Here is a 15,589-nt window from a genome sequence, read left to right on the forward strand (position 1 = left end):
AAAACAAACAACCCAATCCAAAAATGGGCAGAAGACCTAAATAGACATTTCTCCAAAGAAGATATACAGATTGCCAACAAACACATGAAAGAATGCTCAACATCATTAATCATTAGAGAAATGCAAATCAAAACTACAATGAGATATCATCTCACATCGGTCAGAATGGCCATCATCAAAAAATTTACAAACAATAAATGCTGGAGAGGGTATGGAGAAAAGGGAACCCTCTTGCACTGTTGGTGGGAATGTAATTTGATACAGCCACTATGGAGAACAGTATGGAGGTTCCTTAAAAAACTAAAAACAGAACTACCATACGGCCCAGCAGTCCCACTACTGGGCATATACCCTGACAAAACCATAATTCAAAAAGAGTCATGTACCACAATGTTCATTGCAGTTCTACTTACAATAGCCAGGACATGGAAGCAACTGAAGTGTCCATCAACAGATGAATGGATAAAGAAGATGTGGCACATACATACAATGGACTATTACTCAGCCATAAAAAAAAAAGAAATTGAGTTATTTGTAGTGAGGTGGATGCACCGAGAGTCTGTCATACAGGGTGAAGTCAGTCAGAAAGGGAAAAAGAAATACCGTTTGCTAACCCATATATATGGAATCTTAAAAAAAAAAATGGTCATGAAGAACCTAGGGGCACTACAGGAATAAAGACACAGACCTACTAGATAATAGACTTGAGGATACGGGGAGGGGGAAGGGTAAGCTGGGAGAAAGTGAGAGAGTGGCATGGACATATATACACTACCAAACGTAAAATAGATAGCTCGTGGGAAGCAGCCGCATAGCACAGGGAGATCAGCTCGGTGCTTTGTGACCACCTAGAGGGGTGGGATAGGGAGGGTGGGAGGGAGGGAGACACAAGAGGGAAGAGATATGGGGGCGTATGTATATGTATATAACTGATTCACTTTGTTATAAAGCAGAAACTAACACACCATTGTAAAGCAATTATACTCCAATAAAGATGTTAAAAAAAATAATGAGGTAAAATATATATTTTTTGAAATTCAACATCAGAAAGTCTACTAAAGATAATTCATTTCCTGCGGCGAGCAGGGGTTACTCTTTGTTGCGGTGTGCAGGCTTCTCACTGCAGTGGCTTCTTTTGTTGCGCAGCACGGGCTCTAGGCACGCGGGCTTCACTAGTTGCGGCACGCGGGCTCTAGAGCGCAGGCTCAGTAGTTGTGGTACACAGGCTTAGTTGCTCTGAGGCATGTGGGATCTTCCCGGGCCAGGGCTCAAACCCGTGTCTCCTGCATTGGCAGGTGGATTCTTAACCACTGCGCCACCAGGGAAGCCCAAGAAGAAAATTTTTAAAAGCTACTACCCTTTTAGAAGAGTACAACACTTTCTTCTAAGTTAATTCAAGTAGAATAAATGCGGCGAAAAAAAAAACCCTAACAACTATATAAATGATATGGACAACACAGTTATCAGACTTAACCCAATAGATCCACATCACATCCCAAAACTACAGACTACTCCTTCTTTGCAAACACAAACAGGATAAAAATCGATCATATTCTGGGAGATAAAACAAGTTTTAACAAATTTCAGATGATTGAATATATATGAACTGTTTTCTCTGAGTATGATTCAGTTAAGTACAAAATCAAAACAAAGAGAAAATAAAACATAACCATATGTTTGGAAATAAAGAAGCACTTGGGTACACAAATTCAACATGTTCACCAAACTCCAAACTACCCCTCCTTTCTTCCCTGTCTTCATCACTCATCCCCCTCTTGTCTAAGGCATCATTTATGGTCCCATGACATTGCCTTAGTTCAGGCCTTCTCTTTGAGTTTCCTCTCTTATTTATTATGACAATTGGGAGTCATCATTAAGAAAAGTCCTGCATTTTGCATACCCTAATGAGAGAAATGTGTAACACCTTTTGGAAATCTTCCCATCAAAAACAAAAAGGTTAGGTACCTAACGTAGCAAGTTTTGATTGTATGGGAAAAACCGTCACAATTAAGCCAAATAAATAAGCCATTGCAGTGGGTTGAAATCCATATCCACCTGTGGTGTAATTTGCAAAGTTTGCTTAAGGTTTACGCATGAATATTATGACTTGCAGTCAAATTCTTTCTGACCGAATAATTTAGAAAATAAATTTATATACTTGTGTTACCCATTTTATTAAATAATTGGTATCCAGAAGCCCAAGGACTGAGCCTCATATGGGATAATTAGAATTCACTGACTTGAACCAATGGCTTCATCTGCTTCAGAATTTCATGCTAGTGTGGATACTCTGCTTTTATACCCAGAACATCATTTGCTTGCTAACAGTATAAACCAAACATACTTATGACATTTTTTTCTGGGAAGCAACTAGCAAGAAAAAATAAACTCTGCTTAGTTTCACCTGCAAATGCTTTTTTAAAGCTATGAGTCTTATTCATTGCCCACACTCAGGAATCACATTTCCCTACCCAAGCTGAAATTCCCAGGCCTAAATATGTTCTCCACCCACCTCTTAATATTCCTTCCCTGTTGCTAGATGTATTCTTGAAAATAGCTTCTCACAGTAAGAGTAGCCACTGGCTTATTGCAAACCACATATTTTATCTGTTTTAATATCTCTTTTCTACAGATCCTCCTGCTGTGGAACCAGCATTTCTGGAAATCCGGCAAGGACAAGACCGCAGTGTCACTATGAGCTGCAGGGTCCTGAGAGCCTATCCAATACGGGTGCTGACCTATGAGTGGCGCTTGGGAAACAAATTATTACGGATGGGTCAATTTGACTCTCAAGAATACACAGAGTACCCGGTGAAGAGTCTTTCCAACGAAAACTATGGGGTTTATAATTGTAGCATCATAAATGAAGCTGGAGCAGGGAGATGCAGCTTTCTTGTTACAGGTAAGATGCTGAATATTTTGCTTTTTTTTTTTTTTTTTTAGATCATGGGAGCTTAGGCTTATGTCAATATAAGAATGAAAGCATTTTGCAGATCCATGGAGCATACCATGAACAGCTTGACTGTTCATATTTAGAGCTTCTACTCATTTATTTTCAAGGCAAGTCTATTTTAGTAGTTAAGATAGTTTATGTGCCTATAAAATCAGAAGTTTATGTGAATTCAAATAGAGTTGGTGACGAGGTTGGTTATGTTGAGTGTTTCAGTAATAAAGTGACAAATCTTAACTAGCTTTATTTAGATCAAATTGCAAATATTAATACATGTTTTCTTTTGCAAGTTTAAAATCCCTTGCAATCCAATACCTGCTCTGGTTTTAATAGTAGAGAGTGCTTTCTTTCTTTTTCTTGTTTATTTATTTATTACCTCTTAATGTATGGTGAATCTTTATTTTGTCCCTGGCTTACCATAGGACCACAGATATTCAAAGGGAAATCAATATAGTTGTATCTGGTATACAATGAATTAGAGAGAATTATCATTTTTGATATCATTATCTTTTAATGTATTTAAGGAAATATTAAATCTGTATTAAATCATACATGTTTATTTAAATTATTTTGGTAATCTAAAGTAAATCTGTGTAATTTTTGAGCTAGAGTTTAGGCATGCATTAAAAGGATATACTCCTTTTCATTATTATTTTGTTCTAGATTAGTTGAAACAGTTATAGTGTTTATGCTACTAAAAGAAGAAACTGGACATTGTATGTTATCTGGAAAGCAATCATAAAAATCATGATTAAAATGTTTCAGAATTAATTAAATCTTGTTCATTGGTAATGTAAATTCTTATTAATAAGTTCTTATAAGAGAACTCTCTAATATGGATTGCCTTGAGACATTTTTGCTTCCTGAAATGGGATATTAGGTGGATAAAATACAATTGACTAACCAAAGAATATGAAGACATCCTCTCTGCTGGATCTTGCCACCTCTTGGTTTTGCAATCTCTTTTATTAACATTCAGTTGAACTTAAGGTTTTTCTACTTTGATACTTAAAGTGAACTATTAAAACGAAATAAAAAATCCCTAGGACAATTACTTACATGGTGATCTAATTTTTCTTCCTAGGAATATTTACAAGGGTAAGAGAATGTAATCTATTACTCTATGGGGTAATTTAAATGGCATGATATACTTTCATTCCTTATTTATATGTTATTATCCCAAACAATAAGAATCCTTCAAAGGCAATTGTTTTTCACATATTGGTACAAATGGAGCACTTTGCTTTCTTTCATTAACCCTCCAAAATAAAAATACTCCATAAAATTAACTAAACCCCTTTCTTCAATCTTTTTGTCTTTATACACATTCTGATTTTCTCTGGTGACACTGTTTTCTAACTTTGACTGGTTTAGACCATGCTGCCTCTGCAAGATTTTCATTTGTTCTCTATTATATGATCCAAATCCTATTTTTTGAGCTAGAAGACAAGCTGAGACCAGAATAAACACTAGCTCCATTCTCCCATTCCAGATCCATGGGGTGCAGTAAGTAGATTTCAGTAGTTGAAGAAAGGAATAAACCTGTTGTGGCTTGCCCCATAGAGGGAGAGGAAACAGCCCCGTGCATTAATTTGTTTCCAGTGTGCATTTTTCAATCTCCAGGTCAACCTCATTGTTTCAAGATCACCACATAAAATCTAATAAAGTTTTGAAGAAGAGAAAAAGAAATGATTGAATTCCAAATACAGTATAATTCAGGAAAATACATAAAGAAATCAATGATTCCATAGAATCAGACATCTGGAAGAAACTTTGAAAGGCTATTTACTTTTCTACTAAAACATACCAGAATTAGTAGTAATCCTTACCAATTTCCCATAATTCAAAACTCTTTGAAGCTATGCAGAAGAGAACTAGAGAATATAATATATGCAAGGATTCATATATTTATTATGCATATGTTCTTTACCCACAAAACAGATCTTTGAAGACAATTCTTTGAAGACAATTCTTTTTCCTTGAGGCCCAAATTAACTAAGAAACATTTAAATTTTCATAGTTATAACTATTGTACCAAATTTAAGAATTTAAACTCTTCCACTTGCTTGTCCTAAATGTCCTGGAAGTGGACTTGATCTGACTGCACATCAAAACGTACAGAATTGAACTGAAAGGCAATGGCAGCCCTCATGTCTATATGTATTCTAGCTCCTGGGAAAGCTCAAAAGTTCGGACGTGTTTTCTTCATTTATATCATGAGTATGCAATGTGTGTGGGTGTTTGGGGGTAGGAGAGTGGGGTTGTGTTTACCAAGAAGTCAGAGGGGGTGTGAGAATATTTTCCTGGAAAGGAAAAGAAGATAGTAAGCAAAGGTATTTTGGGAAGAGTGACCAACCTAGCTTGTTGTGCACTGTCCATATTAGAGAATATTAGCTATAATATTACAAAATACTATGTACTTTCATTTATTTTATTTACTAGTATTGTTATAGTGAAGTTAAGCCTAGTTTTTTTGTGTTTTAAGCTTTTGTGAACTATGGCAGGAACCCGAACACCATTTATCATATTTTTCTGTGGGAGAATTTTTACAAGTTCTATAAATAAATGTGACATATTAATTTATTATAATAAGTCCACTTGTAAATGTGCAATTCCAAGTATATATGTATAAATACATAGACATAAGTATTTCTATATTAATAAATAGTTCTGTACTGTTCAGCAGATCACTCAACTGGAGCATGGATTTCACTTTATCACAGGTTCAAATGCTCCAAATTAACATTTGGAAAAAATGTTTTTAAAGATGTCAAAACGTCTAGGCACATTCATTACATTACAGATACGAGTGAATAACATGCTAGGTTAGATCCTAGCACACAGCTTGATCCAGAAAAGAAAACCAGTAAATCTGGGATGATGGAATAGATAGAGGGATGGCCAAGAGTGAATGATTAAATGGAAGGAATCTTACTGAAAATTATTTTTTAATGGGAAAAGAATGAGGGTGAAAGTGTAGCTCAAGTTGAAAATAGTAGTGGGCTGAATAGTGTCCCCCAAGAAGGTAAATCCATGTCCTAATCCCCAAACCCTGTGAATATCACTTTATGTGGCAATACATGATTAAGTTAAGGATTTTGAGAGAAGGAGCTTATCCTGGATCATGTAAGGTTAATGAAAGATTTAATGTCCTTATGGTTGCATGATAGAGGGCCCTAGCATTTTGCTGGTTTTGGGCTGAAGGCCACTCTCATGTCTTAGAATATTTCTGCAGGTCCTAGAGATCACCTGTGATTCCTTGTCACATGTGCTTTTCCAACGTGGCTGCTTAATTCATCAAGCCATGAGGAAGAATCTCTAGCTCTAGTCTGTTAAGATGGAATCTTATATAACATAACCTAATTACTGAAGGAACATCTCATCACAGTTTTTTCCCACCCTCCATGGGAGAGAATTATATACAAAGACATTAATAACAGAGGTAGAAATCACTGGAATCACCTTAGGTTCAGTCTGCCACATATATCAACATTACCTGCTGCTAGGAGTACTTTTAAATACAACCTACATATGAAACTGTTTTATCTATGGCAATAGTTAAAGAAATTCCTCATAGTTTAATCCCTTTCAATAAACATGGCAAATAGGATTTTACAAACAAAAATTTGCCTGTGACTGTTGCTTTCACCTCTAATTTGGAAGTATTTGTACTGGGATTGTGCATCCTCTACTTTTCTTTTGCTATACTACAATATTCAGATGGACATTTTGGAACTACTCTTTTCTCCATATTCAGCACCGGCAGATCAGACACATAACCAAAATTAGACAGATCCTAGAGAACAAATAAAGCAAGAGTGAGACATTTTTATGAAAGGGAGCACATGCTATCACCCAGTGAATGTAAAGAAATTCAGGGTGACTGAGAACTGTGATATGCTTAAGACAGGCTGTTGGATTACTCTAGCATTACTTAGTTCTAAAGAATGAAAAGGATGAAATAACAACCAAGTCAAATTTGACTCCAAATCAAAATGTTTTATTCTTGTTTTCTAAAGTCAGATTGAGTTATGTAGTAACCAGATAGAAAATGTATTTTATTCTCTGTCAATGCATATGTTTGTGCTATTCAGCTGGATACTTGTTTGTTATGAATGTCTAAACATGAACAGCATAACACTGTAGAAAAATCATTAGAACTATCAGAAGTAAGAGCAAATGAACTAATGGAAAAATATCTAATAAAATTCCCTGTGATAACTCTAAAAGGCAAAAAACTTCAATGTCAACTATTTTTCAGAGCCAAAATTCTGTTAAATTTATTAGAATTTTACTTATGATGATAACAGATAGACTAATGGATCCCAGTGTTTCAGCCAGCCTTATGAATTACAGTTATGTTAAAACTATAGAGCAGAAAATGCATTATATGTCCTAACAACTCTTGATGTATTCTGTGGTGTACAAAGTGATTCCACTTGTATTCTTTTCATTCAAACAATTCTGCTATGTGTGTAGAAGAAGCGATATCACCCTTGTATGACAGGTAAGCTAATAGAGGCTAAGGAAACCAAAAGTAAAATGTGTATCTTCTGACTGTAAATTCAAGCTCTTTTTGACACACCTCAGTAACTCTTTTATTAGTGGTTCTAAAGGAATTTTTGGATAATTAAGCTAGATAAAATGTAGATGAGTCCATGCTGAATCTAAAAAAGTAGAAATAAAAATGTAAATATTAATTAAGGAAGTTAATACTATCACTTAGCAAAAATTTTACCGAAATATTTACTTTAATATTGAATCTAATTTATACAATATTTTAGAGACTGGAGCAGAAAGGGCTGATTAGAGGAAGGCTTATAGGAGTTTATGTTGATTCCATCCTAGTCCTTACCTGAGGATTGGGATGCATAGATAAGGTGAAACTGTTGAGGCTTAGCACCCTCTTCTATATCAGGTTCAGAGCGGAAAAGTGACAGTAGAGTTCAAGCAGTGATGGAGAAAGCTAGAATTTTCAGCTTAGCAAAATAGGATATACCTTCTTAAAATTCTGAACATCCTGCTGAGATATCAGAATGCTTAAGCCTTAGGAGTCAGGGCCTTGCTTGAGAATAAAGGCTTATTCTAGATACTCCCAAACAAAGGCTAACACCAAGCCCCGATAAGATTCATGGGGAGGTAGAATTTGGAAGTAGAGTTCCACCAATTTGTAAGAGCAAGTCTCTACATTCTCCATACATCTCACCCTAATAAAATGTAAAAAGGCAGAATACAAGAGTTTGAGGTGGTTAGCAGGTAGCTGAATTACCTACTAGAATAAACATCGACACTCTTTAGAGGAAGAGAGCATAGTCCAGTTATCTATAATATATTATATAATATGTATTATACATTACAATGTAATAATGTAGTGGTAATTACTAACAATGCTCAATAAATAATAAAAATTACCTGACATGCAAGGAAAATAGGAAAATGTTACCCTTAGTCAAGAATAACAGTGGTCATGGGACTTCCCTGGTGGCGCAGTGGTTAAGAATCCTCCTGCCAATACAGGGGACATGGGTTCGAGCCCTGGTCTGGGAAGATCCCACATGCTACAGAGCAGCTAAGCCCATGCGCCACAACTACTGAGCCTGCGCTCTAGAGCCCACGAGCCACAACTACTGAGCTCGTGTGCCACAACTACTGAAGCCCATATGCCTAGAGCCCATGTTCCGCAACAAGAGAAGCCACCGAAATGAGAAGCCCATGCACCGCAACGAAGAGTAGCCCCTGCTCGCCGCAACTAGAGAAAGCCCATGCGCAGCAAAAAAGACCCAATGCAGCCAAAAATAAATACATAAATTTAAAAAATAAGCTAAAAAAAAAAAGAATAACAGTGGTCTTTTAAAAACTAACCCTGAGACGGCCCAGATGTTGGATATAGCAAAGCCTAGCTATTATAATAATTTCAAAGTATTAAAGGAAAATATGTTCAAAGATTTAAAGATAAATGCAGTATTTATGAGCAAATGCATAAGAAATTTCAGCAGATGGAAAAAATCCTTTAAAAAATAATCAAATGCAAATACTATAACTAAAACGGTATAATAATTGGAATGAAAAAATTACCTAGATGGAATGAACAACATATTGGAAAAGGTAGAAGGGTCAGTGAAATTGAAGACAAATTGAAAGAGCTGAGACAATCTGCTAGATAGAAAAAAGATTGAAGACTAAAGAAAAGAGACCTAAGGACCTGGAAGATAATGAAAAATGGCCTAAAATAATTGCAATTGAAGTTCCAGATGTTCTAGAAAAGAATGAGAATGGGACCGAAAAAAAAAAAAAAAGTTTTTCAAACCCACAGATCCAGTCATATCATGGAACACAAACCAAGAAAAAATATGAATAAAATCACACCTAGACACATCATAATCCAATTGCAGAAAACCAAAGACAGAAAGTTTTCAAAGCAGCCAGAATAAAAATGATATTGTGATGATATGCATGACAGTTACCTTCTCATTAGAAGCAATGTGAGCTAGAAGACAATGACACATCTTTAAATCTTTAAACATCTTTAAAATACTGTCAGTTAGTAATTTTATTTCCAGTGAAAATGTGCTTTAAAATAGGGTCAAACAAATATATTTTTCTGGAAAATGAAAGCTGGAGAATTAGTAGTCAGTAAAGCTGTACCACAAAATATGCCAAAAGATATTCTTCATATTAAAGGGAAAAGTTATCCATAGAAACCAGGATCTACAAAAAGAAATAAAGAATCTTTTCTCCTATGTTTTCTTCTGTGAGTTTTATGTTTTCAGATCTTATATTCAAATCTTTAACCCATTATGAGTTAAATTTTGTGTATGGTGAAAGACACGGGTCCAATTTCATTCTCTTTAATGTGGATATTTAGTTTTTTCAACATCATGTTTTAAAGAGACTGTCCTTTCTCCGTTGTGTATTCTCGGTACCTTTGAAGAAGATCAGTTGACCATATATGAGTGAGTTTATTTCTGGGCTCTTAACATACACACCTACACACCCACACATGAACACAAGGAAACTTTTGGAGGTGATGGATATATTTATTACCTAGATTGTGGTGATAGTAACAGGAGGTATACATATGTCTAAATTTACCAAATTGTATTATATTAATTATATGCACTTTTTTTGTATAACAATTATACCTCAATAAACATGGGGAAAAAATGGAATGAAGATGATCAGATCCAGTAAATAGGTGGGTAAAGTTAAAATTTTTTGTAATTTCCCTAATAAACAGCTGTACAAACAATGGTCAGCACATTACAGCTTGGGGACCAGCCAACAGTTTTTATAGATAAAAGTTAATTGCAGCATAGCTTTCTTCACTTGCTTACGTATTGTCTATGGCTCCATTCATGCTACAACAGGAGAGGTGAGTAGTTGTAACAGCAACCATATGGCTCATAAACCTAAAATATTGGGTTGGCCCAAAAGTTCATTCAGATTTTTCCATAAGATGTTACTGAAAAACCCAAACGAACTTTTGGGCCAACCCAATATTTACATCTAGCCTTTTGAGGAAAAGTCTGTCAATCCTTGGTTTGAAGCAAAAATAATAACATTATAAGTTAGGGTTTATAACATATCACGAACCAAAATGTTACAGCAATAGCACAAATGATGGGATTAATTTGAGTTGTATTGTTCTAAATTTATAACATTTGTGAAGTAGGAACTGAGAAGCAAATAGGGACCTCAGAGAAGCATGAAATGTGAAGTGTGATATAATAAGTGATACAATATTGACTCTAAATAGAATCAGTAAGTTAAAGTTGCATAGGTTTTGCCATACAGAAACTTCTAAAAAGTTTTTTAAAAAGTGGTGCATTGCTGCAATGAACATTGTGGTACATGTCTCTTTTTGAATTATGGTTTTCTCAGGGTATATGCCCAGTAGTGGGATTGCTGGGTCATATGGTAGTTCTATTTTTAGTTTTTTAAGGAACCTCCATACTGTTCTCCATAGTGGCTGTATCAATTTACATTCCTACCAACAGTGCAAGAGGATTCCCTCTTCTCCACACCCTCTCCAGCATTTATTGTTTGTGGATTTTTGGATGATGGCAGCACTATTTACAATCGCCAGGACATGGAAGCAGCCTAAGTGTCCATTGACAGATGAATGGATAAAGAAGATGTGGCACATATATACAATGGAATATTACTCAGCCATAAAAAGAAATGAAATTGAGTTATTTGTAGTGAGGTGGATGGACCTAGAGTCTGTCATACAGAGTGAAGTAAGTCAGAAAGAGAAAAACAAATACCGTATCCTAACACATATACATGGAATCTAAAAAAAAAAAAAAAAACTGGTTATGAAGAACCTAGGGGCAGGACGGGAATGATGACACAGACCTACTAGAGAATGGACTTATGGACACGGGGAGGGGGAAGGGTAAGCTGGGACAAAGTGGGAGAGTGGCATGGACTTATATATACTACCAAATGTAAAATAGATAGCTAGTGGGAAGCAGCCGCATAGCACAGGGAGATCAGCTCGGTGCTCTGTGACCACCTAGCGGGGTGGGATATGGAGGGTGGGAGGGAGGAAGACACAAGAGGGAAGAGATATGGGGATATCTGTATATGTATAGCTGATTCACTTTGTTATAAAGCAGAAACTAACACACCACTGTAAAGCAATTATACTCCAATAAAGATGTTTAAATAAATAAATATTAAAAAAAAAGTGGTGCATTGAAGAAACTAAAATACATTCGAATTTACTCAAAATATCAGAGGAAAAGATAACAGGTGAACAACAACAACAAAAACACTGAAGGGACAATGAAAACAATGAGCAAGATGATAGACTTTAACCCAATTATATTAATAATGACATGAAATGTAAATAAACTTAACACTTCAGTTGTCAGAAATCATTAGACTGGATTTTTAAAAAAACAACAAAAAAGCAAGCTATCTACAAGATAGACACTGCTATCTACAAGACACACATGTTAAATACAAAGACACAAAGAAGCTGAAAGGACAGGATGGAGGAATACATAACACACAAAGAGCACATAAGAAAGCTGACATGGCTATATTATTACTAGACAAATAGACTTCAAGCCAGAAAATTTTAAGAGTTAAAGAGGGACATTTAATAATAGTAAAAGAGGAATTTATAGGGAAGATTTTACAGATATAAATATGTGTGCACCTAATAATAGAGCTTCAAAATTCATAAATAAAGAAGTGCCAGGATGAATAATCTACTCATAATTACACTAAAGGTTTTAACATCCATCTATGAATAATTTATAGAATATGTACCCAGAAAATCACTAATGTTTTAGAAGATCTGAACCATACTACAAGCAAACTAAATTGATATTTGTAGATTATCATGCCCAAAGTTGTAAACTACACATCATTACATGTGCACATGGAATACTCACCAAGATAGATAAAACGCTGATCATTTTCCTTCTAAACTTGGGAGCAAAACAAAAATACCCACTCTCATTAGTCACAAATATTGTACTGCAGGTCCTTACCACTACAATAACACAAGGAAAGTAAATAACATGCATAAAAATCAGGAAGGTAGAAGCAAAGTTACTTCTAGTCACAGATTATGTGGTTGTTTTTGAAGACAATGCTAAAGTATCTATGAGACAATCTATTTGAATTAAGATAATTTAGCAAGAGCATAGGGTATGAAATTAGTATGTAAAATCAATCATATTTCTGTATAATAGCTACAAAAATTTGAAACTGAAGGGTAAAAAATACCATTTCCAGTGACATCAAAGTGTAAATAAATTTAATAAAATATGCACAAGACATACACTGAAAAATATTAAAAAATTGCTGAGGGAAATGAACCTAAATAAATGGAGAAATATACCAAGTTAGTATTTTGGAAGAATCAATATTGTTTTCATACTTATTGTCTCCGAATTGATCTACAGATTCACTGCAATCCCAACAAAATACCCAGCATGGTTGTTTTTGTTTTTGTTTCTATAGAAATTGAAGAGCTGACTCTAGATTTTATTTGGAAAGCTAAGGCTTAACAATAGCTAGACTTATGTGGAAGGGGAAAAAGAACAAAGTTGGAGGACTCACACTACCCTGTTCCAAGTCTTACTGTAAAGTCACAGTAGTCAAGATAGTGTGGTTTTTGTATAAATATAAACACATGGTTCATTGAAACAGGATAAAGGATCCAAGAATAGACCTCTAAGGTCACAGAGATGATACACATATGGTCAAATGAGTTTTTCAAAGTCATCAGCATAATCCATTAGGAAATGATAGTCTTCTGAATAAATTGTGCTAGAACAACTGGATATTCATATTAAAAAAATAAACCTTAAACAATACCTCACATTACACACAAGATTAAAATTGATTGTAGATGTAAATATAAAAAAACTAAAATTGTAAAATTCTAGGAGAAAACTCTGGAGAAAATCTAGGCAAATTTGGAATAGAAAGTAAACCCAAAAAATCACCAGTCATTTAAAAATAATACAAATAATAATAATACAAGCATAATTAAAACTGCAGTCTTCCTACTCTTCAAAAGACCTCATTAAAAAAGGAAAAAGCTTCCACATATAAGCAATATCATATGACATTTGTCTTTCTCTGTCTGACTTACTTCACTCAGTATGACAATCTCTAGGTCCATCCATGTTGCTGCAGATAGCATTATTTTGTCCTTTTGTATGGCTGAGTAATATTCCACTGTATATATATACTACTGTATAGCACAGGGAACTCTACTCAATACTCTTTAATGACCTATGTGGGAAAAGAATCTTAAACAGAGTGGATATATGTATGTGTATAACTGATTCACTTTGCTGTACACCTGAAACTAATACAACATTGTAAATCAACTACAGTCCAATAAAAATTTTTTTAAAAAAATTATTGGCCTAAAGAAAAAAAAAGGGAAAAAGGAAAAAGCAAGCCACAGGCTGGAAAAAAAATTTGAAATACATGTTGTGACAAAGTGTTTGTATCCAGAGTATATAATTCTTAAAATTCAATAATAAGACAAGCGGTCCAAGTAAAATTGGCAAGAGACTTGAATATACATTGCACAAAATAGCATACAATTGACCAGTATTTGTATTAAAACTGGTAGCCATCATTTGTTATCAGAGAAATGAAATTTAAAACACACTGAGTTAGAACTACGCACACATTATAATGACAAAAGTTAAAAAGACTGACAACAGCAAATGTAGGTGAGGATATATAGTCACTGAAATTATCACACATTCTTGCTTGGAGTGTAGAATGGGATTTCTGTTTTGAAAATGGCTTGTAAGTCTCTCAAAAACTTAAATATTTACTTACCAAGTAATCCAGCAATTCCACTCCTAGATGATTACTCAACAGAAATGGAAATGTATGTCTATACAGAGATTTATACACAAACTTTAATAGCAGCTTAATTTGTAATAGTGTCTGACTAGAAACAACCCAAATATTCATCAACAGGTAGCTGGATAAACAACTTGTGATCTAATCTACTCATGCAGTGGAATTTTACTCAGTCATAAAAGTGGAGAGAACTGATACAATACATGAACGGATGGATTTCAAAACCAATTATATTGAATAAACATAACTAGCCACAGAAAGTACATACTTTATGATTCCATTTATATGAATTTCCTGAACATGCAAAACTAATCTCTAGTAATAGAAATTATATTCTTCGGCTGGGGCTGAGGGTGGAGTTGATTGATTACAAAGGAGTAGAAGGTAACTTTCTGCAGTGATGGAAATCTCCTATATCTTGATTGGCGATTACATAGTAATATATATTTTTCTAGACTCAGTGAAATCTGCACTTAAAATGTGTGCATTTTATTGTATGTAAATTGTACCTCAAGTATTACTGAAAAGTGAATGATATTTCCCAAATAAGATAGGGTTGGGAATAGGAGGTGTTTCATAATATGAATGGCATTGTTTGATTTACTATTGTCATGTATATACTTTTTCTAATCCATATTGTGTTAATTTTTTAAACATTTGGTTGTTCTCAAGAATCGTTTGTTCCTTTTTCCTCCCCTAACCTCTAAATTACTTTCCTTTAGGAGGAGACAGTAAACTGGTTATCTTCACAGTAGTTCCCCTCCCCAAAATAACCACTACCATCTTTGCCCAACTGTATCTGTTACTTTAAGAGATAGTGACTGTTACATTAAGAATATTGAATGACCCAATATATTGGTAACAAAGGTCATGTATACAAGTGAAATCAGAAAGATATGAATCAGGTTTTGGAGAATTACTAATTTGTAAGCAAGACCGTCACTGCTGGGTAGAATAAAGGGAAGACAGAGATATCAGCATAACAGGGTAGGACACAGTATTCCAAAACTATTGCTCACAGCTTCCTTATATTATTTTGGGCAGGCATTAGATCCAGTTTGTAGAGGATAAGAAATGGTTCGAAACCACAGTTTCTCCTGAGAGAAAAGAATTTTTATAATATTCTCTGACACCAGAAAAGAATAAAGCAAAGAAACCCACATGTAGAAATCCACACATATGTATGTGAATATTATATGTTTAGTATTTCTATTCTTAAGAGTCTGTTTAGCACTTAGTACAGTTGGATTTTTTCAGTAGATATTGGGTGGTAATAAAATCAATCTG

The 15,589-nt window shown here is 34.6% G+C and overlaps 1 protein-coding gene across 1 annotated transcript in view; it reads left to right on the forward strand.

Annotated features, from left to right (window-relative positions):
• The window catches only part of MDGA2 (MAM domain containing glycosylphosphatidylinositol anchor 2), an 814,342-nt gene that overhangs the window by 697,353 nt on the left and 101,400 nt on the right, over positions 1–15,589 (forward strand). Inside the window, exon 9 of the mRNA XM_068545716.1 lies at positions 2,633–2,902. Coding sequence (XP_068401817.1) covers positions 2,633–2,902 — 270 coding nt within the window. The remainder of the gene's footprint in view (positions 1–2,632; positions 2,903–15,589) is intronic.

This window comes from Eschrichtius robustus, chromosome 1 (genome assembly GCF_028021215.1).
Source record: "Eschrichtius robustus isolate mEscRob2 chromosome 1, mEscRob2.pri, whole genome shotgun sequence".
Classification (NCBI taxonomy): Eukaryota; Metazoa; Chordata; class Mammalia; order Artiodactyla; family Eschrichtiidae; genus Eschrichtius; species Eschrichtius robustus.